The sequence below is a fragment of the Bos taurus genome, chromosome 23 (assembly GCF_002263795.3).
Source record: "Bos taurus isolate L1 Dominette 01449 registration number 42190680 breed Hereford chromosome 23, ARS-UCD2.0, whole genome shotgun sequence".
NCBI lineage: Eukaryota > Metazoa > Chordata > Mammalia > Artiodactyla > Bovidae > Bos > Bos taurus.
In genome coordinates, this window is record NC_037350.1 from 10,432,971 (window position 1) to 10,460,102 (window position 27,132).

General features: G+C 40.5%; 1 protein-coding gene and 1 long non-coding RNA gene across 6 annotated transcripts in view; one reads left to right on the forward strand and one right to left on the reverse strand.

Moving 5' to 3' along the window:
• Positions 1 to 25,952, reverse strand: part of STK38 (serine/threonine kinase 38) — a 41,604-nt gene extending 15,652 nt beyond the window's left edge. Inside the window, exons 1-7 of one of the 5 annotated variants that reach the window (XM_059880387.1) lie at positions 25,671 to 25,952; positions 22,736 to 22,893; positions 21,077 to 21,212; positions 8,344 to 8,395; positions 7,317 to 7,439; positions 5,689 to 5,772; positions 1,998 to 2,121 (exon numbers count right to left, since the gene is read on the reverse strand). In XM_059880387.1, the coding sequence (XP_059736370.1) occupies positions 1,998 to 2,121; positions 5,689 to 5,772; positions 7,317 to 7,439; positions 8,344 to 8,395; positions 21,077 to 21,212; positions 22,736 to 22,742 (526 nt within the window). In that variant the 5' untranslated portion in view covers positions 22,743 to 22,893; positions 25,671 to 25,952. 5 annotated transcript variants of the gene reach the window in all.
• On the forward strand, positions 6,170 to 8,376 carry LOC132343600 (uncharacterized). Its single transcript, XR_009492514.1, has 3 exons — positions 6,170 to 6,349; positions 7,082 to 7,180; positions 7,556 to 8,376. It is a non-coding gene; the product is annotated as an uncharacterized lncRNA (long non-coding RNA).
• Positions 25,953 to 27,132: the final 1,180 nt, after the last annotated feature.

The following is a 27,132-nucleotide window of genomic DNA, read 5'->3' on the forward strand; positions in this document are numbered from 1 at the left end:
TCCCACACTAAAATAATAAACCAATCAATCAATAAATTTGCTTAAGACAATTTTTTGGACTGGGGAAAGAGCTACTTTATTTTTCACTTGGCACAAATACCTACAAACTTCTCTAAGGCATTTCCACATTCTAACAATGGCTGTACTACAGTTATTAAACAGGCTGAGTGAAGTCAAAGTCACTCAGTCGTGTCCGACTCTTACAGTCCATGGAATTCTCTAGGCCAGAATACTGGAGTGGGTAGCCTTTCCCTTCTCCAGGGGGATCTTCCCAACCCAGGAATCGAACCAGGGTCTCCTGCATTGCAGGTGGATTCTTTACCAACTGAGCTATCAAGGAAGCCTAAACAAAAATGTAAAAATCTGGGGAGGCTGTAAACAAGCTTTCCACTGTCTATTCACAGAACACTAGAACATATATAAAAAAGTAGGATTTAGGTAGCAAAGTGTTAGTCAACAAAAGCTGTTGTAAATATGAACAGTAAATGCTACAGACTAGGATGTGTAATAACTGCCTCCCAAACATGCATGATGAACACCTCCCAAGACCAGTGGGGTTTTTTCTCCAGTGCTTATTTGTGGGTACAAAATGCTTTATGCAACTTTTACAACACAATGTCAGTATTTTAGCAGTAAAGTAACTTTGTTAGTTTTCTGCAAAGTCAAAATTTAAGTATTTCTGCTTAATACCATCAACATACAATGGTGAAAAAAGATTCTGATCCAATTCAACAGTCAGACGAAAGCAAAGCAAATATGAATAAGCAGTTTAAAGGTAAAAGAAACAGGAAAGATTCAGTTCACATTGCACAGAAAGCCATTTATGTTAGAAAATGGAAAAGAGACAGAAACCTCAGATTTTAATAGTGTGTCATGCTGCTTATTTCTAACTTTTACCCTTGGGCAAAAATTAAGGCACTTATTAAGATGCTCCCAAAACTTGAAAAACATGATTTCCTAATCACTCCTGGCAGCCACACATTTAATCTGGAGGCACATCAGTGGGGCCAGCTCTGAGGTACCTAAGTGGCCGCAGCGCAGTGGCCCAGGAGAGCAGCCAGGGGCCTCACCTGTGTGAGCGTGCCCACATGATCAGAGCGCTCAGGCCAGAGGATCTGGGCTGTGCAGGCCAGCCCCACCGAGTGCAAAGGGCAGGGTCCAGGGGACACGGAAAGCTACGGAAGACGACGCACGTAAGGCTTGTGGAGACGCACGTCAAGGGGCTGGCTGGTTCCTGAGCTGGTTCTTACTCCTATTTATAACAACTGACATCTAAATGTTAAAAAGTTTCTCCTCATTCTGTCATATAGATTCTTTTCTAACCTTCATCAGCTGTTAATAAAAAGTACTGATGACCCTAGATCTAACTAAAGGCTGTCACCAGATCAAATATTATGCCACAATTAGATTAGCTTTGGTATAAAAGCAAAAAAAGAGAAAGTTTTCTTTTTTTTTTCTACCAGTGTGCTCACAGTTTATCTGCTCACTGGGAAACAGACTGTGTTCCCCAGAACAGACGTATGTTCTATTCTGGGTTTACTTTGAAGCTGTCTTACAAGATGCACATGCCAAGTTACCAAAAACTTTAAATTTCAGAAATAAGAAACAGATTGTGACTACTAATATATGTAATGAGAAATTCACTCTTTATAAGTTACAGGGGGGAAAAAAGTTGAAGCAAAGAATGTAATAGCTTCAATCTTGTCACTTGGGTAAACAGACTGACAGGACAGGCAAAGCTCCTAGTTTATTTCTATATATTTAAAAAGAAAATAAATATCCGTCTGAAATCCTGAGAATGAGAAGGTTACTTTTATGGCCCTAAAGCTGTAGAAAGGTACTCAGCACAGACAGATTACTGACCTCCTTTACAAACCTAAAAAGATACAGAAAGCAACTTTGTGAGCACGGTTAAAAGTAGAAAGGAGGGTTAATCCATGTAAGAGAGAAACCACAAAACAAAAAGGAAAAATGACCTTTCATCATCAAGTAATTACCTCCAGGCAGGAACTCCATGATTAGGTAGAGGTTTAGCTTATCCTGAAAACTATAGAACATTTTCACAACCCACAAACTGTCTGCCTCCACTAGAATGTCACGCTCCGCACGAATGTGGCCAACCTGGAGGTACATGCATTGGATTAATGACAAGCCTTGCTCTGCTTTATCAGACTGCATATTTGCTTAAACAATTTAAATACTGTTGAGTATTAAATTGTGATGATGCAAAAGATACAGCTTATGCTTAGGCAAACCTACGAATTCAAAATTGACAACATTTGACTTGAAGGTATTCGGTGATGAAAACCTGAGTGATGAAAGGCTTGAAAATGGCAAAAATCAACGGCTTTAATGCAAATGGAAACTTTAACAGTGCTATAAAGTGAACCTCTTGATTAGTTAAAATTACCATTCTTTTCATATCTTTTTGTTCTAATAATTCTTTTTTGATCAAAGTAAGTCCCCAAGATGAGACTCTAAGCAAATCCTGTCTCAGGTCTTCAGAGACATCTGTGAAGACGGCACCTTGACAGTCCCAGATGCTGTGATGCCACAGTACCTGGTCACAGCTGTGCACACAGGAGGCACTCAGTTCTGACTGAACTGAAACATGACAACAGCTAAGAAGAGTTGTAGATTCATTTATGACACTGCCAGTTTTCTATTTGTACTGAAACATTTAGCTAAAGAGACCAAGCTAGGCCAAAGATTTGGGAGGATTACTTTATTAATTTATTATTATCAAGTTGACTTCATCTACTTTAAATATATAATAATAATCAAAACACTGCTGCATATCACCAAGTCACACCCCTTTTCTTCTTGTATAAGTGCTGTTAAGTTGCACGACGGGGTTGAATCAGATGTAAATTTATTACGACTCAGGCTGATCCTTGAGTAGAAGTTTTTATCTCAACATGTGCTCCAGGGTGGGACCTCCTACAATGTTTGGAGGTGAAGATATACCAAGTTCACAAACTGGCACTTCTACTGGCAAACTCAGCCCCTGGTGGTTGTTTTGTTTGATAGGATATTCTGCATGCTTGCCTTAATGGAATGTCTTCAGCAAAGCCAGGCGCGCTCTATTCCATTCGGACACAGACCCCAGAGCCTTCTCTCCTGTCTTACACCTAACCTGCCTCATCTTTCCGTGCTCACTCCTATGGGCCTAAAACTCCTACTGAGTTTTCAGTTTCTACCAAAACTGTTTTCAAGGAAATTTTTAAGTAACTTCAGTGTTTTAGAAATTTTACATTTTTACATCTCTACTTATGGCATGAGGGTGGGAAAAATGGAAGAAGGTAACGGTGATAAGGAATGGTGCCATAAAACTAGGATGAAGCCCAGTGAAGATCTGAGGAAATGCTCACGGCACTTGCTGGCTCTGCCCCAGTCAGTTACCACACAAAGACTGCACGAAGCTGACTTCCCCAACCTGTTCCGTGGCTCCTGTGAAGGCCTCTGCCTACTGCAGGGACACACGGAAAGGACAGGTGTGACCACTGCTGCCTGTCACTCACCTTAGAAGGCAGGACCGTGACTGCAACATTCCTGGTTTGTCACAGGGAAAGCTGCAGGTACGGTGGCCACACCCTGCCCTTTTCTCCTGGGGCTGAGACAGCAAGTCAAGAACTCAAGGTCTAGGGGTGGAGTCAGGCGACTTTACAGGAGGGTGGGCTCTGGATTCCCTTTCCCCTGCTCCATAAACACTGAGTGGGGTGGGGATTATGTGCCAGCTGTGACCCAGGGCACTAGGAGAGCAGAGGGAACAGTCTTTGGGTCCATCCTACCTCTACACGGGCATCACAACCAGAGGCTGTCCTTTCGCACAGGAAGAGAAATGGGAAGAGACTAGCTCAACACTGGTCTCTTATGCTCTAAAATTCATTTTCCAGGTAGCAGAAACTTCCATCTTGTGAGACAGAATAACAACCAGAACTCTAAATGGGTAGCTGTAATTCCTGCTCAGTTTCATAAAAGCAAATAAGAATTTTTCCTCTGGAGAGGGCACCTATACCTACAAGAAGTCAGGCTCTGAATCTGTACTTTGTCAGCCCCACTCAGAAGTGATGGATTTGCCCCACAAAGCTGCTGCCTGCTTCCTCAAGACAGCTGCCCCAGGTCATGTCTGTGGCCGGAAACTAACTGGACCATGCTGAGATCAACCCTAGGGAGCTGAGTCCATCAGCAACAATGGCGCTAACAATTTAAGTTAATTCATTTAAAATCCTAATTTGAACAGACATTTCCTTTATCTTCATGTAGAAAGTCTTTAGAAACTAATTTTGAAGAAGGTACAGTACTTGACAGAATGTCTTTAAACAACATGTTTGGATCATCCTCTGTTACCACCTGTTACCTCTATGAAGGATTAGTAAGTGGAAGTTATGACGTGCACTTCTCTTTACAATTTTACCCTACTATTCATTTGATAAAGAAATACTGTGAGTCTTGATTAAAACTACAGGAAATATATCTTGTAAAAATAAAATTTACTTGTGACATACAAACTATACGGAGTAATCAATACAGCTTCACATTCTCCTTTTCAAGATTAACTGAAGCTCCTACAGTGTCAATACCCTTATCGCACTGATTTTTAGATACATTAAGAGGGCTGGTGTGCATTTTGAATAAGGTTGGTGTTAACATATAATGTCTGAACATCTACTGCCAGGGTATTTGCTACTTCTGACCAAAATCCCTGGGAGTCTAAAGCTTCTGGGTAACATAGGAAAATTAAAGAAAAAATTAAAATCCCAAATTTTGAGCTAGCACTGAAATGAAGGGCAGAAAAGCCCTGGTGATTATAGCTCCTCTCAAGCGGCTGGAAGGATTGGGTGTGGGGCCAACCTCCATCCTGGCTCTGTGGTTCTGTATCTGGAGCTCTCCTTTCCAGGGGGGTCTCTCTGCCCTCCTGTAGCAACTGGTATTTTACAGAATATTTGCAGGCATCGCCCACTACAATCTGTTCTGCTAAATTAAATCAGATTTATAGAAAATCTGCCTTCTCACTTTTAATATATACTGTCTAATACTTAAAATCATACTTATTCTGCATAAAATACTGGATGCAGCTTATACATCTATTTGCAAAGTAGATTTGAAGTTTTAGAAAATATTCTTAATCATTAAATGAGTCTGTACTGCTGTGCCACCTTCATTATATTTTTTCAAATTCATTCCCAAAGAAGACTGGCCTCTCTCACGTAGTGATAAGCCACTCAGAAGATCCAAACTGGGTTTGCGTGAATTTACAGAATGAAGCATGTTAAGACCTATTTTAGATCAAACTCCAAATTCTAGTTCCTAAGTCTCAGTTCCAAGGTACAATACACAACTTTCCTCAACATTCTGTAAGGAACAAGCTACCACAGTAAGTACAACCTCAGAAAACTGCTCCTAATGACAAGGACAGCTTGTGATCAACTGTGAAACACAAATAGCAGATGTTTCTCTAGTAGACTTTCAACTTTAAAAAGACTGCACATAATGTCTTAGGCATTATTTGTACCTAAAATATATGTAACTGCTTCTACTGGGGGGGAGGCGAGAAAGAAAAGCAATATTATATGACAGGGCTAAAGAAAACTAAGAGAGGAATATACACTTCAATTAAGCAAAAAACAGTTTTAGAAGACAAAAATTCGTCAGGTAACTAAAATCACTGCTACAATTGTGCTTTACCTGCTCTTTTTCAAGCATATCTGCTTTACGAAGTATTTTCATTGCATACACATGGCCCGTATCTTTCTTCTGAACAAGCCGCACCTAAATATTATAAGAGAAACGCCAAGAGTTCACGATGCCAAACTAATGCTTTCATGTGTAACAAGAAATCATATTTAAACTGAAAAAGTACTGCAATTTTTATATAAGCAATAACAAAGCAGAAGAAAATGCTTTTCAATGTTTCAAAATGGATATATTATACACAGTGAGGTCAGTGCCGAAACACCCTCAGATATCTATCTCCACCTCTGAATAGCTCTGGATCCCTAGCTGAACAGATCAAGCTAATTCAAAACCCTCACTTTGGACTCATTAAACCCATGACACATGTCATCCAGTCAGCTCAAAAAAACCTAAGGAAATGTTTACAACAATGTCTAAAACAACAGCAAAAGCTAAGGCACAGGAAAAAAAACGCCTGGCAATGGGGGAGGAACTAAAATGTATAATTAGGGAAATAGAGTTTTCTGCAGCTCTCCTTTCTCTTTTTTATTTTCCTTTTTTTTTTTTTTAGAGAGAGAGAACAGATAATTTATGATGAAAAGAAATGGTCTGCAAACCCAAATACAACTCCTCGGCAAGTCCCTGCACATTCCCTCCTCCTCCCCCAAGACAAGTATGTTTTCTTCTCCCTGAAACATTATTTTCCTTGAGTCCCAGGTCCCCTCCTCGTTGAACATAAAGCTCTTTTAGATGTGGTCCTGTACCTTTTCCTCTCTCAAGAGGCCAACAGGGATTCTGAACACTGAGGGATCAATTTAATCTCTCACCTGTGCCTTTGAATATGTACTCACATTTCCCCTTGGTGCTGGTTTTTAATAATGTGCTGCTCCTTTTGTATTCACAACGATAGTGAAACTATTGCATCAGTAGGTTGTTCACTTCGGGTGCTTTCCACAAATGGGAAGGATCTTGCACAGGCTCATTCAAACCCTCCCCAGCAGACTGCCCTTGTGACCAAGCAGGATGCACTTGGACAACCAGCTGGGACAAAGCTGCAAATGCTTTCATTCTCTACCACCACCCACATTAACTTATTTCTATAAATTGTTTCCCAGGCCTATCTTTTCAGAGCTGTACCAATCTGGCAGGAAGAAATAAAGGGTGGAAATATGCTGCAAGTTTGCTCTTGGAAAGGCAGTGTAATGGGAAAAGCAACAGCTTTGAGATCAGGAAGACCTTGGCCCAGCTTTGGTACCACTGCCCAATGGATGTGTGACACTGGAACATTATATATCCCCTCAGGTTTAACCACATCATGTATAACATATTAGTCATGATTCTCGGAAAGAAGCACTCACTAAGCAATCAATATTGATTTCTTTCTACCTATCAACTCTCCCTCTAGATGAATACTTAAAGCATCAACATCATCTCTAGCAAAACAGAGAAGAACAAGCAGATCCCTGGGACAGTGAGAGGGCAAGAAAAAGAGGACAGAGAGCAGGTAAGACGCGCGGCTCAAAGCCGGGCCCACCCACTCCATGCTGCAGTTCTAACAGCCATCACAAGCTCACGTTACGTTAGAAGCTTCGATGTGCTGTGGGATTCCTGTATTTGATAAGTATCTGTGGTGTTTTTACCTCACCAAAGGCTCCTCTGCCTATTACTTTTAAGGACTCAAAATCTTCCAGTCCAAGTCTTGTTCTCTTCAAACGAAGAAACTCTGTTTCCTTCCGAGCATGCGCTGATCTCCGGAGTCGTTTCTAATGTTTAAACAGAGGGAGAGAGGTGGGAAGGGACTCTGCAACAAGTCTTATTTGTGGTTTAGCCCACCCTGAAAGCAGGGCCCTGCCAGACTAAGCACCATCTGTTCACACAGGAAAGCACCACAGAAGGACCCTTAGGAGGTCAGCCCTGCCTCCCAGCCCTCAGACACCATAACCACACTGAACAGAGGACGCCTCCTCTGTGGACGTGGATGAACCTGCTTCACAGCCTGTTACTCTAATGTTCCTAAACTGGAAGGATAAACTTTCAACATTTTTCTTTAACTTTTCTTATATACAAGTATGGTTTTTAAATTTCTCTCTGGAATTTTTACACATTATGGTTCATTTTATGCATTAACTTTCTATTGTTCCTACAAGTCTTGGGTATTTTTCACCATTTTCCTGGGTTCTATGATTCATTTCTCCTTTTGAGAACACTTCCACAGCCATTTCAGTTCTTTTCACAGTTTCTTATTTATTATATTTTCTGCCACATCTGTGGGCATTGGGGGGAAAGGCTGATTCGAGAGGTATTTCACCTTGACAAAAATTTCAGAAATTTGCTCCACTTCTATGGAGCATTTTCAGTGAATTAAAAATGCTAATTTAAAAAAAATGCTAATTTGCTTTTTAAAATTTTCATTTTATTTCATGTCTTCCTTTCCTTGGAATTCTAAAACTAATTAATTTACTACTACAGAGCCTAGAAGTCATCCTTCTTGGTATTTAATAATTAACTTCTCCCTCTGCATAAGTACTTAAATCCAGAAGCACACCAGCCCTCATAATTTCCTGTTACAAGTCAAAACCCTTCCTCCATGCGCCAATGCTAACAACCTGCTACACAAGACATGATCTGCCAGGCTTGGTTTCAAGGAAATTTTCCAATATTAATTACCTCTTCATCTTTGAGGCCTTCTTCTTCCATCACTTTTTCTAACTTCTTTTGTCTAAAAATAAAGACATATGAAATTAACATTTGAATGATAACTTTCTGTTAATCTATGTACAATTTTTTTTTTACTGATAGAAACAGGTCAAACTCAAAATGCTTCATTAAATCAACAAATTACAGTTACTAAGGCAAGTGAAAAGATTCTCATCCTTTGTTAGCTCTACATTTTGACAAAAATTGTTTAAGATGTTAATGCAACAAAGAATCTAATTTCAAAATGTAAAGTTCTCTCTCTTTGGGTGTGGTAGTTCTTCCTTAACAAACCAACAGCTGGTGTCTGATAACCTCTTCTATCAGGGTGTTTCTCTCCCTGCCCCAGACTGAAATCTACTTCTTTTGTTTTCACATCTTCCTCCTCCTCCCTGCCACAAGCACAGAAGTAACCAAGGTAAACACAGAATTTGGAGATTTAAGGGGGGGTGATATTCAAAAAAGGTGATGAGCGGCACTAATAAAAGACACAAAGCCACATGGAACAGCCAAAACAAACAATTACAAAACAATACCAAAAAAGCACCAAAAAAAAAAAAAAAAAACCTTGACATTTTAAATCCTTGGAGTAGGATACCTTAGAAACTGCATCCAAGAATATTTTTGACCTATACTCTCATACTGATTTGATAAAACTAAGAGAAACAAGTAAAATTTCCTGTTATTTATTCTGCATAATAAATGAAAGCACAGGGGCTGGAATCTCCTCTGTCCCTGTCAGGATCCCAGATAACAGACCAGCTGAGCAGGGCAGGGAAGAACAGACATATAGGCTACACGAAGCACCATCATGTGGTTTAGGCCAGCTGAGGCACCCTGTACTTCGACGTCACACAAGGATGGTTGACTCTCAGTCTGTACACAACTAGGAGCTACTAGAGGCTTGTACACAACGGAATGGTGTTTCTCTTTGAGAATGGCAGCCTGTAGTGAGCTGATGGACTATCAGGAAAAGCAACAGGCAGAGGAGAAAGGAGACAGGAGACAGAAGTGGGAAGGGACTCTGGAACAAAAAAAGCTATCATGAGTCAGATGGACAATAAAGACCTGGAGCTAGGGCTGGAAACTCAAAATGATGTGAACAGAGTCACTGCAAATATGACCAGTTGACAGGAAGAGTCAAGCGAACAGTCTTAGAATTTCTTGAGTGAGAGGATAATGATGCCACTAACTACGACAGGGAACACACAGAGAGGAACATGGGACGATAATGAGTTTTAGTCAATGAATATTTACTGCAATACCAGTATTTAGTGAAAATGAATATTTTTATTTAATTATATTTATTTACTATTAGAAATCATATTACAGTACAAATCCACAGGCTCAGATGATAAATAAGAATTTGCGTCCAAACTCCCAGGAAGTGAAAAGATCTACTGCAACTCTGAAGGAAGAAGAAAGCATTTGCATGACTCCCAGTCTGCCCACTCCTCTTCTCCTAGTTCCCAGAATGTCTGGGGATATGCATCTATGTGTGCATACACATCAGAGAGAGAAGGCTGCACCACTGGTAACTTCCAGAGTGAAAATTAATTCCATTTTTGTGGTTAAACAGTTGAAGTTGGGAAGAGTAAGAGTAAACACACACACAAAAAGAGTAAACTCATGGTAAGAACTGTAAGAACTCAACCCTGGTCAGCTACTTCTGGGCCCTGAATATCAAACACCATCATACTTTCTGACTACATGTTCTCTGAATGATCACACCAGACGGTGACAGCAGTCTTAACATGCTATCACACAATGTGTGTTACAGAGACTGCACCTTCTGAATTTTAAATCTAAATTCAAACTGTAAAGTATTCTACACTGCCGCTGCAAGTGTAATTAAACTGGTCTCAGTAGATAATCTGCCTGAGAGTAAAGTATTCAGCAGCATCAACATCTTGAACACAACCAGCTTCTTTTCTTTTCTGGCCACTGCGTTCAATTTGTGAAATATGAAATCTTAGTTCCCCAACCAGGGATCAAACTTTTGGGCCCTCAGGCAGTGAGAGCTCGGAGTCCTAAAACTGGATGGCCAAGGAATTTCCCTCAGATTTTTTTATTAGAGAAAATATCCAGAAAAAACCTACCATCCAAAATGATCCATGGTAATGATTCACTGGGACCAAGTCAAAGATCTTGAAGACACCAAAAATGGCATAACACAGTGACATCTTACAAAAGGCTTATGAATCACATCCTCTGTGAGACAATACCACAGAGTTACTAACTTGTTAGACTCATGTTGGCATTGTGATGACAAGAAAATGCCCATGCTTTTGGAGATGCATATTGAAGCAGACAGGACTAAAAAGACAGATGTTTCAAATTTGCTTTAAAACACAATAGCAAGAAAACATAAAATGGAATAGGGGCTGACTGTATGAACAAAGGCAGGCTCCTCCACTACACGTCTCTGACTGCAGGGCCAGGTAGCTTAACACCCCAGCTTCTGATGAGGTCACTCCAGCTCAGCTCCAATGTTCCAAACCAGGACCCTGAGGGGGACAGGCACTTCCACACATAGAGGCCACACCCAACCCCACCCAGCAAGGCTTCCATGAGCTCCCTTTATTAGGGTGTGAGACCCATTTCCCACATGAGACAGTAAGTTCTTTTGAAGACAAGGACCACATCTGAATCCTCCTTTTCCACTAAGAATAGTGCTTTGTACACAGCAATTTTTTTAAGATGTCTGTTGTTAATCGCTTAGTCGTGTCCAACTCTTTGCGACCCCATGGACTGTAGTCCACCAGCCCATGAACTTTTCCAGCAAAGAATATAGGAGTGGGTTGCCATTTCCTTCTCCAGGGGATCTTCCCAACCCAGGAATTAAACTCAGGTCTCCTGCATTGCAGGCAGATTCTACACTCTGAGCCACCAGGAAAGCCTAAGATGTATTTACTAAATTAAAAAAAAAAAAAAAAGTGTCACAATGTACGCACACATTCATGATTACTTGTAATCAGCCCCCTTTACTACACCTAATTTAGACTCGCCTCCAACACAGCTCGATTCAGAGGCAACAGGGATGGGAGGAAAGGCTAGTCTACTCTACAAGCGAGTTGAGTGGACAATATTGCTAATTTCTGCAGATGAGTCACTTAAAACCAGGGAAAATGGTATAGAAATAAACAGTGGGTATCTCCATGATCAAAACTGAGAATTCTCCAGAATTACCCTAAAAATGAATATTACACAAATCTTTAAAAATCTCAACAAATTAGTTTGACTTATCTAGTCAGTTCAGTTCAGTCACTCAGTCGTGTCCAACTCTTTGCAACCCCAGGCAGTGCTGCATGCCAGGCTTCCCTGTCCATCATCAACTCCTGGAGCTTGCTCAAACTCATGTCCATCCAGTCCGTGATGCCATCCAACCATCTCATCCTCTGTCATCCCCTTCTCCTCCCACCTTCAATCTTTCCCAGCATCAGGGTCTTTTCAATGAGTCAGTTCTTCGCATCAAGTGGCCAAAGTATTGGAGTTTCAGCTTCAGCATCACTCCTTCCAATGAATATTCAGGACTGATTTCCTTTAGGATGGACTGGTTGGATCTCCTTGCAGTCCAAGGGACTCTTAAGAGTCTTCTCCAACACCAGAGTTCAAAAGCATCAATTCTTCAATGCTCAGCTTTCTTTACAGTCCAACTCTCACACCCATACATGATTACTGGAAAAACCATAGCTTTAACTAGACGGACCTTTGTTGGCAAAGTAATGTCTCTGCTTTTTAATATGCTGCCTAGGTTGGTCACAGCTTTTCTTCCAAGGAGTGAGTGTCTTTTAATTTCGTGGCTGCAGTCACCATCTGCAGTGATTTTGGAGCCCAAGAAAATAAAGTCTGTCACTGTTTCTATTGTTTCTCCATCTATTTGCCATGGATTGATGGGACTGGATGCCATGATCTTAGTTTTCTGAATGCTGGGTTTTAAGTCAGCTTTTTCACTCTCCTCTTTCACTTTCATCAAGATGCTATTTAGTTCTTCACTTTCTGCCATAAGGGTGGTGTCATCTGCATATCTGAGGTTGTTGATATTTCTCCCAGCAATCTTGATTTCAGCTTGTGCTTCATCTAGCCTGGCATTTCACATGATGTACTCTGCATATAAGTTAAATAAGCAGGGTGACAATACACAGCCTTGACGTACTCCTTTCCCAATTTGGAACCAGTCTGTTGTTCCATGTCTGGTTCTAACTGTTGCTTCTTGACCTGCATACAGATTTCTCAGGAAGCAGGTAAGGTGGTCTAGTATTCCCATCTCTTGAAGAATTTTCCACAGTTTGTTGTGATCTACACAGTCAAAAGCTCTGGCGTAGTCAATAAGGCAGAAGTAGATGTTTTTCTGAAATTCTCTTGCTTTTTCTATGATCCAACGGATGTTGGCAAGTTGATCTCTGGCTCTTCTACCTTTTCTAAATCCAGCTTGAACATCTCGAAGTTCATGGTTCATGTACTGTTGAAGCCTGGCTTGGAGAATTTTGAGTATTACTTTGCTAGCGTGTGAGATGAGTGCAATTGTGAGGTAGTCTGAACATTCTTTGGCATTGCCCTTCTTTGGGATTGGGATGAAAACTGACCTTTTCCAGTCCTGTGGCCACTGCTGAGTTTTCCAGATTTGCTGGCATATTGTGTGCAGCACTTTCACAACATCATCTTTTAGGACTTGAAATAGCTCAACTGGAATTCCATCACCTCCACTAACTTTGTAGTGATGCTTTGTAAGGTCCACTTGACTTGGCACTCCAAGATGCCTGGCTCTAGGTGAGTGATCACACCATTGTGGTTATCTGAGTCATGAAGATCTTTTCTGTACAGTTCTTCTGTGTATTCTTGCCACCTCTTCTTAATATATAAGTCTAGACTCACCCATTCCTGGGGCCCAAATAAAACTGACACTTGCTCACTAGTAATAATCAAACATTGCACTTGCTCACTGTAATAACCACACATTGCAAAACTCATTATCAGATCAGACTAAAAGCAAACAGAAAAACCTGAGTAAGAATATGGAAGAGAAGTAGCAGCAGATGCTGGTTCTCAGAGGATAAAATGTACAAGAATTCTTAAATGATTTAGGGGGAAGAAAGGGGAAAGCACAAAATTATTGCCTATTAAATTAGGCTTTTGTGGCTTTAATTAATCCTCCAAAATAATATTTATAAAGAACAGAAACAACACAGATCATTTTGTAAAAAGAAATGCCAGTTGCCTCAGTTTTCATTTCAAACTGCTACAAATTATCCATTTTCTATGGATAATCTACAAATTTCTAATTTTCTATGAACAACTAGGCGATTATTAATACCTATCTCTCTTTATGGACACCTAGGATCACATGAGAGAATAGGAGAACTGCTATTGCTAGAGAAGCTTAACACAGAGGCCAGGAAAGGCAAAAGACAGATTAAAAAAATATGAAATTTGCATTATTGGATGTATTCAGTTTGCCACCTATAAGGAGCTTCAATAAGCATTCTGCCACACTAGACTTAGGGAATTTAATTGTTTAAACCAATATGTAGGATTACTGTAGTGTTTCTATGAAATAACCCAATGTTCTCATATTCTACTTTTACACAGGAGACAATTTCCAAATGATTTTCATTTTTCCTTCTGCTTTTATCTTCTGCAGTAAACCCTTTGTTCAAATATAACCAATGTTGGACTTCACTGGTGGTCCAGTGGTTAAGAATCCACCTGCCAATGCAGGGGACATAGGTTCCATCCCTGGTCTGGGAAGATCCCACATGCGGAGGAGCAACTAAGCCCATGCACCACAACTACTGAGGCCACATGCCTAGCTCTGCAAGAGAAGCCACCACAATGAGAAGCCCCACACTTGCCGCAACTAGAGAAAGCCCATATGCAGCACTGGAGACCCAGCGCAGCCATAAATAAATAAAAAGTTGCAAATATAACCCAGTGCTCTACTACAGAATGGCACAGAAGTTGCATATAAATGGGAGGAAAAACTAGAGATTTTAAAGACAACAAGACATATACAAACAAATATTTGTATTACAACCTGATCTCTTTTATTAGCCCCCAAATTTACCAGCCCAATACTTATTATTTCAAACTGCTCATCATATGTTGGAGAAGGCAATGGCAACCTACTCCAGTACTGTTGCCTGGAAAATCCCATGGACGGAGGAGCCTGGTGGGCTGCAGTCCATGGGGTCACTAAGAGTTGGGCACGACTGAGTGACTTCAATTTCACTTTTCACTTTCATGCACTGGAGAAGGAAATGGCAACCCACTCCAGTGTTCTTGCCTGGAGAATCCCAAGGATGGCAGAGCCTGGTGGGAGGCTATCTATGGGGTCGCACAGAGTTGGACACGACTGAAGCGACTTAGCAGCAGCAGTAGCAGCATCACGTTAGCCACATATTCATAATTAAATGTTTCTTAACCATCATTTGTCTCATATCATTAAAACTCTGCTTATTTGTCAAGGTTCTGTGATGTTGCCCCCATAACATCAAAACTCTTGAAAATCTCTGACAGTTCCAATTTGAGTTTACTTACTATTGTAGTAGCTCCTGCCAATCACTGTATTTAATTTTTCAAATTTTCATAGTTTTTAAAGGTTACAATCCATTTACAAATATCACAAAATACTGGCTATATTTCCTATGTTGTACAATCCATCCTTGTAGCCTTTCTTACATCCAATAGTTTGTACCTCCCACTCCACTACCCCTTTATGACCCCTCCCCTTTACTGGTAACCACTAGTTTGTTCTCTATATCTGTGACTCTGCTTCTTTCTTTGTTATATTTACTGGTTTGTGGTATGTTTTAAATTCTACACACAAATGATATCACACAGTATTTGTCTTTCTCTGTCTGACTTACTTCATTTAGCGATAATGCCCTGGATGTCCATTCACGTTGCTGAAATGGTAAAAATTTCATTCTTTTTTATGGCTTAGTGATATTCCATTTTGTGTGTGTGTGTGCACACACATTACAAATCTTCTTTACGCAATCCTCTATTGATGGACATTTAGGCTGCTTCCATATCTTGTCAACTGTAAATAATGCTACTATGAACACTGGGGTACACAGCTTCCTGAACTAGTGATTCTGGTTTTTTCTAATATATACCCAGGAATAGAATTGCTGGATCATATGGTAACTCTATTTTTAGTTTCTTGAGAAACCTCCATACTGTTTTCCTCAGTAGCTGCATCAATTTACATTCACACTGACCATGCAGGAGGGTTCTCTTTTCTCTACATCCTTGCCAACAATTGTTATGTTCTTTTTGGTGACAGCCACTCTGATAGGTGTGAGGTGATATTGTGGCTTTGAATTGCATTCCCCTGATGATTAGTGAGGCTGAGCGTCTTTTCATGTGGCTGCTGGCCATCTGTGTTTCCTCTATGGGAAAATGTCTATTCAGCTCTTCTGCCCAGTTTTCAATCGCATTGTTTGATTTTCCGATGTTGAGTTATATGAGCTATTTATATACTGCTTTTTTTAAAATTTTCTTGGAGTGATAAAACCCAAAATAAAACAGTCCTACCAAACTGTATCAACAAACTTAAGACCAAATATCAACTCATGTCCAAAAACGAGGACACTAAGGAAATGTAAAAACCAGAATAAGGTATCACCTCACACTGTTCAAAATGGCCCTCATCAAAAAGTCTACAAACAATAAATGCTGGAGAGGCTACGGAGAAAAGGGAACCCTCCTACACTGTTGGTAGGAATGTAAACTGGTACAACCATTATGGAGAAAAGTATGGAGCTTCCTTAAAAAACTAAACACAGAACTACCATATTACCCAGCAATCTCACTCTTGGGCTTGTACCTGGAGAAAATCGTAATTCAAAAAGATCCATGCACCCCAATGTTCACTGAAGCGGTATTTACAATAGCCAAGACATGGAAGCAACCTAAATCTCCATCAACAGAGAAACAAATAAAAAAGATGTGATACATACATGCAATGGAATATGACTCAGACATAAAAAAGCTGAAAACAATGCCATTTGTAGCAACATGGATGGACCTGGAGATTATCATTCTAAGTGATGTAAATCAGTTAGAGAAAGGCAAATCATATGGTATCACTTATATGTGGAATCTGTTTCCCTTGTGGCTCAGCTGGTAAAGAATCTGTCTGCAATGTGGGAGACCTGGGTTCGATCCCTGGGTTGGGAAGATCCCTCGGAGAAGGGAAAGGCTACCCGCTCCAGTATTCTAGCCTGGAGAATTCCATGGACTGTATATAGTCCATGGGGTCACAAAGAGTCAGACACAACTGACTGACTTTCACATGTGGAATCTAATTAAAAAATGATACAAATGAACTTATTTACAAAAACAGAAATAGACTCACAGATCTTGAAATCAAACTTACAGTTACCAAAGGGGAAACATGGAAAGAAGTGATAAATTAGGAGACTGGGATTAACATATACACACTACTGTAAATAAAACAGGTAACAAGTACCAACTGACTATTATCAAATAAAATAAGTAACTTAATCAGAACTCATAAACATTTCTTTGTAACTGTAACACCAGAAGCTCTGATTTCAACAGAGCAGTTGTATTTGAAAATAACCATCCCCAACAGGTTTTACATGCCTAGAGCATACAAATTTATTTTTGAATGCCCCATGATCCTAACAAAGAGCACTGTACAGGCTCTTATTTGTCCCAGTGAACAAAGCTAGCCACCACCCGTATAAAGTATCTTGCTATTCTGCATACAGAGCTGCATATTTAAAATCAAATCATATATCCCATGTAAATTATGATTTCTACCCTCCTGAAGAAAATGACTGCAAAAATCCTTATCCATACCTTAGCACACCGAATCCAGCAATATATAAAGAGAATAATGCATTTTGACTAAGAGGGTTTTACCCTAAGAATGGAAGGTGAGTCTAACATTCAAAACCCAGTCCATGTAATTCACTATAGTGGAAGAATAAAGAAAACACAAGGCGATCATCTCAAAGATGCAGAAAAAGCATTTGACAAAACTCAACACCCACTCATGATAAAAATTCTCAAACAGGAACATAAGGAAACTTTCCCAATCAATGAAGAGCATCTTTGAAAAACCTACCTTAACATCATAACTAACAGAGAAACAGTGCTTTCCCCTGTAAACGGGAACAAAAGGTGTCTACTCCCATCACTTACATTCCACACTGCACCCGAAATCCTAGTCAATGTGAAAAGGTAAAAAGAAAGAAAATGTGTACAGACTGGAAAGGAAGATGTAGAACTCTATCTGGGTATGATTCTTTACAAAGAAAATTCTAAGGAATCTACAAAAAGGCTACTATGAAAGTAAATTAGCAAGTTGTAAGGTTTAAGGTCAATATGCAAAATTCAGTTATAGTTCTATATGCTAGCAACAAAAAAGTGGAAAATGAACTTTCAAATACCCACTTACAATAGCATAAAAAAAATCCAAAAATATTACTAATAGACAAACAAAAGACATGAAATGCCTCCACCCTAAAACTACAAACTATTGCTAAGAAATATTAAAAACCGAACAAAAATAGATTGATACGCATCAAAAAGTCAATATTGTAAAGATGTCAACCCTCCCTCAAACTGATCCACAGACTCAATACAACTACAACCATAATTCCACCAGGCTTTTCTGCAGAAACTGATAAGCTGATTTTAAAATGTATATGTAAATTCAAAAAACCAAGAATATCCAAAGTAACCTTGAAAAAGACAAGAACCACCACCAAGTTGAAGGCTTATACTGACTTCAAAACTTACTACAAAGCTCTGATAATCAAGACAATCTGATACTGGCATACAGACAGACAGATAAATGAAATAGAACAAAGAGCCCAGACAGATTCACAATTATATGGCATTTGATTTTCAAAAGTGCCAAAGCAATTTAATGGGGAAAAGAAAGTTTGCAATAAAGAGTACTAAAATAACTGGATATCCATATGGAAAATAAATTTCAAACCCCATCTCATACCCCACACACTTATCAATTCAAGATTGATCACATAAATACAAAAACTAAGCCTATAAAACTTCCAGAAGAAAACATAATAGAATTATCTTCATGACTGAGGAGTAGGCAAAGGTTTCTTACAGGTCACAGGATGCAATAACCACAAAAGAAAAAAAAAAAAGCCAAATTAGATGAACAGGAAAGCCACGGACTGGTAGAAACTTTGCAAAACACATCTACAGCAAAGGATCACTATCTAAGATGTATAAAGAAATTCTAAAACTCAATAGTTAAAAAATTTGAACAAAAAAAAAAAAAATTGAACAAACACTTCACAAAGGAAAATATGGCCAAAAGGCATATAAATAAAAATGTTGAACATCATTTAATCATTAGGGAAATGCAAATTAAAAAAACAATCAAATAACACTGAGCATCCACAAAAGCAGCTAGTTAAAAGACTGACAATACCAATGTTTAAAAAATATATATATAAAGCAACTACAACTCTCATACATCATTGGAAATATTTTAGAAAAATGTCTAGCAACTTCTCATAAAACTAAACACATATTTATGTATATTTATGAGCCAAGAGCCAGCTATTTCATTTCTAAATATTTACCTAAGAACTGAAAACAAATGTTCGCGAAAAGATCTATACATAAATGTTCAGAGCAACTTACTCAGAACAGCCAAAAACTTTAAAAAGCCTAATTTTTTATCAATAAAAGAACATACAAGCAAACTATGGTATAATCAGAAAACAGAATGGTATTCAGGAATATAAAGGAACAAACTATGGACACAATAGCAAAATGGATGAACTTTTAAAACATTAGGCTGAGTGCAAGATGCTTTATTCAAATGAATCCATTTACATGTTCCATTTGTATGGAACAGACAATATTAATCTATGGTAGAAACAAAACCACAACAGCAGTGGCCAGGGGTTGAAGAAGAATCTCCAGGAAAGACCCTTCGGGGGTAATGGTAACAGTCTGTCTTGAGAAAGGTTTAAGTTGCTGCTAAGTCGCTTTAGTCGTGTCCAACTCTGTGTGACCCCATAGACAGCAGCCCACCAGGCTCCCCCGTCCCTGGGATTCTCCAGGCAAGAACACTGGAGTAGGTTGCCATTTCCTTCTCCAATGCATGAAAGTGAAAGTGAAGTCGCTCAGTCGTGTCTGACTCTCCGAGACCCCATGGACTGCAGCCCACCAGGCTCCTCCGTCCATGGGATTTTCCAGGCAAGAGTACTGGAGTGGGGGGTGCCATTGCCTTCTCCGAAGATTTAAGTTACACAGGTATATATTTTTGTCAAAATTCATCAAAATGTACCCTTAAGGTGGTACATTTCATTGTATGCAAACTTTAAACTCCCTTAAGAAATATATATATCAAACTCATTATACAAGCAGAAATATTCAGAGATAAAACATACAGACATCCGCAACATACTTTGAAGTACAAGCAAAAAGATTAAGATGAATTAATGAATGTATTAAGGGATGGACAGATCAATATGTGATAAATGATAAATGTAGAATCTATATGATGTCTGTATGGGTATTTATTGAAAACAATTCTTTCAACTTTTCTGTGCTTCTGAATATTTTCTTAATAAAATAATGGAAAAAAATTTTAAATGAGTTACTTCATGGATAGTACACACTAGATCAGTAACAATACCTGCCACTCTAATAGGGAAGACCCTTTGCTGCTGCTGCTGCTGCTAAGTCGAGGCAGTCGTGTCCGACTCTGTGCGACCCCATAGACGGCAGCCCACCAGGCTCCCCTGTCCCTCGGATTCTCCAGGCAAGAACACTGGAGTAGGTTGCCATTTCGCCTTATAAGCTTAAATTATATGTAATGACCCATCTCTGGTAACCCTGCCTCTCAAGTAATGAGCATTAAGCTAAAAGGCCTTTGTTTAACTCATAGAACAATCATGACCAGGCCTACCTGTGAATGATTGCAGGGAGGAAGAAATTAAAACAACTCCTCTGGAGGCTGACTAGAACCAGGAAATGTCTGACTTTACTCCCTCTCCAGTTAGTGGAAGAAAAGCCTTAGGCAAGGTGGTTCTTTAGAGCTATGAGTCCACCATCTTCTCAGTTTTCTCACTTTCAGAATAAAGTCACTATTCCTTGCCCCAACAACTCATCTCTCAATTTACTGGTCTGTCAGTGCAGCGAGCAGCATGAGCTTCGACTCAGTAACGCTACTACTACCACCACTCACGTGATTTCTAGGTGTGACGCACTTTGGTGGGTACTCATATGTGTTACATTCAATACCTACAGCAATGCTGAAAGGCAAGTAGTACTCTCCTCATTTTCCAGATAGGAGAACTGATGTGCAGAAAGACTAAAAATCTGTTCTAACCTCATACATCGACCAGATGGTAAAGGCAGGATTCTAAACCCAGATCTGGCTCCATAATGCTGCTCTTTCCATTATATCACAGTGCCTTAACGATGAACTGCAAGGTTTTGGTCCAATTAACTTCTTATAGTACCATGGAATTTTACGTTCTTGACCAGTAAACAGAAATAGAAATAAGTGGGTTATTAGCAAGGACCTTGGAAATCAACGACACTGTCACTCCACTGTAATGGAACTGGTTAGACCATGGTTGCTGCTACTCTTGTCTTCTTTCAATCATATTACAAATGTGATTCATGATACAAGAGAAGGATCCCAAAACCATGACTCGATTTTCTCAAAATTCTTTACCTCATTTCTCGTTCTTCATGTTGAGCAATAAGGTTGCTATAAAAATTCTCCAGTGTCACTTTGGTCATCGTCACCCTTTCCTTTGTGTGACTACTCATGGACGAGCAAGGTGTTGAGCCTGTCATTGCCATGGCTGCTAGAAACAATGAAAAAAAAGAGGTATTAGTTTTGGAGATGGAATCCACCAGTTCTGTACTCTCCTACCCTACTAGTAGGAATGTAAATTGACCTAAGTTTTCTGGAATACAAACAGTATAAAACAAAACCCAGACAAACAGAATACTTGGTGAAAACAAGTATACATTAAAGTTTTTTGACACAGAACTACCATGCCTAGGTATAAGGCCTAGAGAAACTATCACACAGGTTCCTTTTTTATTTTTCTTGTGCCAATGGAACCCGTGCTCCCTGCAGTGGAAGCGCAGAGACGAAACCACCAGACTGCCAGGGACTTCCCCACTCCACACAGGCTCTTAAGGGAACATGAACAAGATGTGTACTATAGAAGATGGTCCTTATGCCATCAACTGTGTTAGGAGAAACTAGAAGCAATTCAGTAAGCAAATCAACAAGTAAAATGCTGTGGAAACATACAAAGAAATTACCATATAGCAAAAGCGACATGAATATATCCTTAAGGAAGAGCGTTGCATTTTTCAGAAAGAAGGGAACAAGACCACAATACCAGACACATATATTAAGAACATGTAACACAGACAGTACCACTCTTTGCCATCTAGGAATCTACCTCGAAGGAATCAAAGACCCACAAGGATTCACACACAAGGGGATTCAATGCAACATTGTAATGACAAAGAAAAACTACAAGTAACTTGAATAACCAAGAACAGAACTGATTAAATCATGGGAAAGTCCTACAATGAAATAACATGCAGACAATTAAAATATCTTTAAATGTTTGTCAGGCAAGCCTTTAAAGAATAAGACAAAAAACATTTTTCAGGAAAAATATTTCCAATCTAATTGAAAATAATGTTATAAAACAGAACATATACCATTTCACTTTTATGTGTTTACTGTATATGCACAGAATTATTAGAAACATATATAAAAATGTTACCAGTGGGGAAAAATATTATTAGTGGTCTAACTCTAGGCAGTGAGAATACAACAGATCATCTTCTTGTTTGTGTTTTTCCACATTTTCTTCAATGAGTGTGTACTAAGTTACCAAGAACTTTTAAATTTAAAATTTCTATAATTTAAAAAAAAATCTATGACTAAAATCTTCACCTATAGGTATAAATGTACTGTGACATGGCTTATGGTATTCGACAGATGTCTGCTATCTATTTGAGTTGACAAGTTAAAACAAAGACCTATGATGGAAACAATACTACAAAAGAAAAAAACCTGAGTCATAACTTTAGTGATGAAAGATACCTTAAAAACAAGAGGCCCGAACTTCCTAGTTTTACATATTTGAAAACTGATACCAATGAGGTTTAAATAGCTTTGTTGTTACTTAGTCACTCAGTTGTGTCCGCCTCTTTGTGACCCCCATGGACTGCAGCATGCCAGGCTTCCCTGCCTTCACCATCTCCCAGAGTTTGCTCAAACTCATGTCCATTGAATCGAGGATGCCATCCAACCATCTTATCTTCTGTTGACCCTTCCTCCGCCTGCCCTCAATCTTACCCAGCATCAAGGTCTTTTCCAATGACTCAGCTCTTCACACCAGGTAGCCAAAGTATGGGAGCTTCAGCATCAGTCCTTCCAATGAATATTCAGGGTTGATTTCCTTTAGGATTGACTGGTTTGATCTCCTTGCAGTCCAAGGGATTCTCAAGAGTCTCCTCCATCCAGCACCACAATTCAAAAGCATCAATTCTTTGGCATTCAGCCTTCCTTATGGTTCAACTCTCACATTAGTACATGACTACTAGAAAAACCCTAGCTTTGCTATACAGGCCTTTGTTTGGCAAAGTGGTATCTCTGCTTTTTAATACACTGTCTAGGTTTGTCATAGCTTTCCTTCCAAGGAGCAAGCATCTTTTAATTACAAAAGTTTTCTTAAGGTTCTCCTCTTGATACTTAGCAGCTTTTAAAATTGTTTCGGAGATTAAATGTAGCCTTTTAAGAAAAGTGTAAACACATTATTACTAAGAAAAAAGACTTAACATTAAGCAATTTTACAAAAAGATACTGGGGGGGGAAATCACATAAAGAATAATTTTTTCAGAGAAGAGATTCAAAATCAAGGCTCTACTTCAGTCATTCACGATGTGCTAAAATGATCAGTAATCACAAATTCAAGACACTGAACTCGTCTCAATCTTACTATAAAATGTTATTTTTTATGGGGAAGTTTCTGCTAACATCAAAGCAAACTCAAATGTTTTTAGGATATCAGAATTCTTTTTAAACCTCTGTCTGGTTTATGAAGCTTGGGTGTGGTTCCTTATTTGTCAGCCTGTACCCCCTCCACCCACAATGAAAACCACATGCTCTCTAAGTTTGGTGAGGAAATTTTAAAACCAGATTTAAAAACAAGTCTGAAGCAAGAGAGTGCTTAGTACTCCTCCCCTGTCTGAAAATTTCCGGAGAATGTTCCAGTCTGTCTCTATACATATACATACACATTTTAACAAATGAAATTATTTCCACATAAAAACACAACTAAAGAGTGTTTAAGCTAAGAAAACAATGCCTTCCATATAACAGGCAGTTAGTAAACATAAATTGAGCAAATTAATGATTTTCAGTTGTCAACAAAGTTAAAGAACAAAATTACATTTATATTAATGGGTATATAAAAACTGGAGAACAAAATTTTGACCCATTTAAGTTGCTAGCATGTCTTCCTAAACTTTGTAGAAGATCAACAGGAGATTAAGTGCACTCAAAGTTACTCCTATAAAAGGCCAATAATGTTGTAACAGAATGGTTTTCAACCTTCATTCAGTCTCTAATGCAATGGCTAAGGTTACACTGTCCTTCCCTTCGGCCTTTCTTCAAACCCTCCCCCCCATCCTTTTCCTCTGCTCATAAATTCATAATTGATAATTCTAATAACCTTTCATCAAAAGTTACTATTGCCCTATAGCAATTTATAGGTTTTCTGGGTCAATCAAGTACTTTCCATAAGACGACTCTCCCTCAAGCTTTGACAACTCAAGCCTTCTTGTCCTGACCTATAGGCCACTGGAGGCCCTTGCCCTATTTCTTTCATTCTCCAGCTCAGAATTAAGAAATGATAGGTAAGCAAGGACTCTTAAAAGTTAAAAAAGAAATCTAACAGAAGAATGTGATCTTCACAAGTCGGGGCAAACATTAAAAGAAGATCAAATGAAAACTATCATTGTATCTAGAGAGTTATGCATGGTTAACTGACTGACTTTACAAAAGTACCCTGTGAACTCCATAAATATCCCCTTTCCTCACCAATTCTTTCTTTCTTTGTGACTGACAACCTAGTATCTTTCATTTGGACAATTCAACACTGGAGCTGAGACTATTCCTTAATAGTCACATATCTAATTTTTCCTCCTGGAACTCTAACTCACTGGAAAGCAAGCACCCTGTCTTATAATGCTTTTAATATTTTTCCCCATATCGGGTACAATGCTATGCACTTAGTTGAGTATCTTATAAAAGATTAGCTAGGAAAAATTGGTTTCTTATGCCCATTACTAGGAGCCGAAAATATGTATGTATGACGGGGGTGGGGTTAGGACATGGAATGGTTTTCTATACCAAGCGGAATAGAGTTGACCTCATCCCCTTAAGAGGAAGCTGCCATCTCTTGCCTGGGGGAGACTGGAGCCTGTTATTGTGGTGGCGGTTGTTTTACGCTTAGGGAAACCACATCCACTGCCTGGCTAATTCCAACTCGGAGCCAAAGTGCGCTGAAAGGGAGAAGAAAGGCAGTGGTCTCCACTCCAGTCTTCCCCTGTACACTTCAAAAAGAACAAGATTATCTTTGGGTCTGTTCGTCTAGTGGGAGCTCTGGGTCACTCTACCTGCCATTCTGCACACTTGAAGTCTTTTTGCACAGACTCTGCCCCAAGTCCTTACTTTCCTTCTCCACTCTCTTCTTTAAAGACGGCTTCACTACATTTTCCTGTGGTTTTCAGTTGGATTATCTGAAGCCCGGTACCCTAAGATTAACCATAGGGAAGGGGGCAGACGCAAAGGTAACCGCCGCCCCCCAAGGTGGGGGAGGGGGGTGGTTTTCGACAACCGCCTCAGACAACACCCCTCAGATTCTTAAGACTCCAGAAAAAAAGAAAAGGACGTGAAAATTGGTAACGACCGACAGACATCCTGGAGGGGACTGAGCGGTGGCAGCGAGGAGACAAAGCAAGCGACATGGAAAGAAGAGAGCCTGGCACCCCGCCCCAACAGCACTCGAAGACAGAAAGGACGGGGTGCGGAGCCTGGGAAACCATGTGGAGGACCGGCCAGGAGCCTCTGGAAGCCGGGAGGAAAAGCACTGACAGCAGGGGCCGAAAGGGCAGGGCTGGAAAGAAGACGCCGGCGGGAAAGGGAAAACCCCAAAAAAGAGTCAGGGAAAGAGGAGAGAAAGGAAAAGGCCGGGATGGACGGAAGACAACGGCAGCAAGACACTCACCGGAGCCCCGGGCTGAGGGGAGAGGCAGGGCTGGGGGCGGCGAACAGCCGCAGACGCCAGCCGGGCCAGCGGTCTCGAAGTGAGGCAAGGCGAAACCCCCGCAGCAGCTGCCAGCCGACCGGAGGAGGGGTGGGGACGCGTTAGGGACTCTGAAGTAGGGGGCCGCGGGGCGGTTGCGGGTGTGAAGACGACAGGAAGAGCCCCAACTGCCGGAAAAGACGGCAAGCGCAGGGGCCGAGGCTGCCCAGTCTCCCACCGCGGAGACAGGCTGGCGCGCCTACCAGGGTGACAGACTGCGCAAGCGTGACTTCCCGGAGCCGCGGCGCGAGTTCCGGGTCTGCGCATGCGCCCCCCTCCCCGCCCCGCCCCTCCTCGCCTCCTTCTGGCAGGAGAGGCCGAGTTGAGCGAAGAAGCCTGAGGGGTGGGTCCTTTTCGGGGTGGGCGGGACCGGGCTAGGCTTGCCGTTAGAGTCCTTTTGTTTTTTTTGTTTTTCATTTTGAAATAATTATAAACTCTCCCCCAAAGTGACAGAATTAGTACAAAAAGGTCCCTCTTACCCATCACCCATCCAGCTTCTCTCAACACCTTACATAACTACACTGCGTTATCAAAACCAGGAAATTAATATCGGCGGAGTACAGTGGACTCAGATCAGATCAGTCGCTCAGTCGTGTCCGACTCTTTGCGACCCCATGAATCGCAGCACGCCAGGCCTCCCTGTCCTGTCCTATCCAATGGACTAGACAGAAGCAATTAACTAGATGACAAACCTCAGATTTAACCACTCAGGCTTGCACTCATTTTTGCGTGTGCGCGCGTACTCGCGCCCATCTGCGTAGTTCCATTAAGTTTTTTCACTTGTTGTAGTCATGGTCCCCAACCAACTCTTGATTTCCATCATAAATCGGTCCCCACCCACCCCACCCCCTAGCCCTCCCCACCCCCACCCCTCCCCACCCCCACCCCCACGCCCATCTACACTCCCTTAAAGTAAGGATTAGCATACTCTGCCTTGGATGGGGTGAGCTCTCATAGGTTTGGACATCTGATACCGGATACGGGGAGGGCACCCCAGTGTGCACAGAACCTGCTTTTCAAGGCTACCCAGCTGCGGAGTCTGTCCCATCCCTTGGGTTAGCGAGGACCCAAGACTTTTGGACGCCCACTGGTTCCTTGAGAATGGAGCGCAGTGCCCTTGAGCAGAAATTATCAGGCTCCTGGAAACAAAGATGACAATGCCCCTGCCTGCCTTCAACAGAGGCCATCTAGGCAGCGAAAGAAGCATGTGTGCAAGTCATTCATTACTGTTTTGTGGTATTATGTGCCCCCAGGCTCTTGTGTATCTGTGTAAGACCATAAGGCTTGGTTTTAATCCTTTAAGCTTGGGGTCCTTTGTTTACTTAATGGTCTTAAAAACATAGGCTTTCCTTGACTGCTTTCATCTTGCTAGACTTCAAAGCCC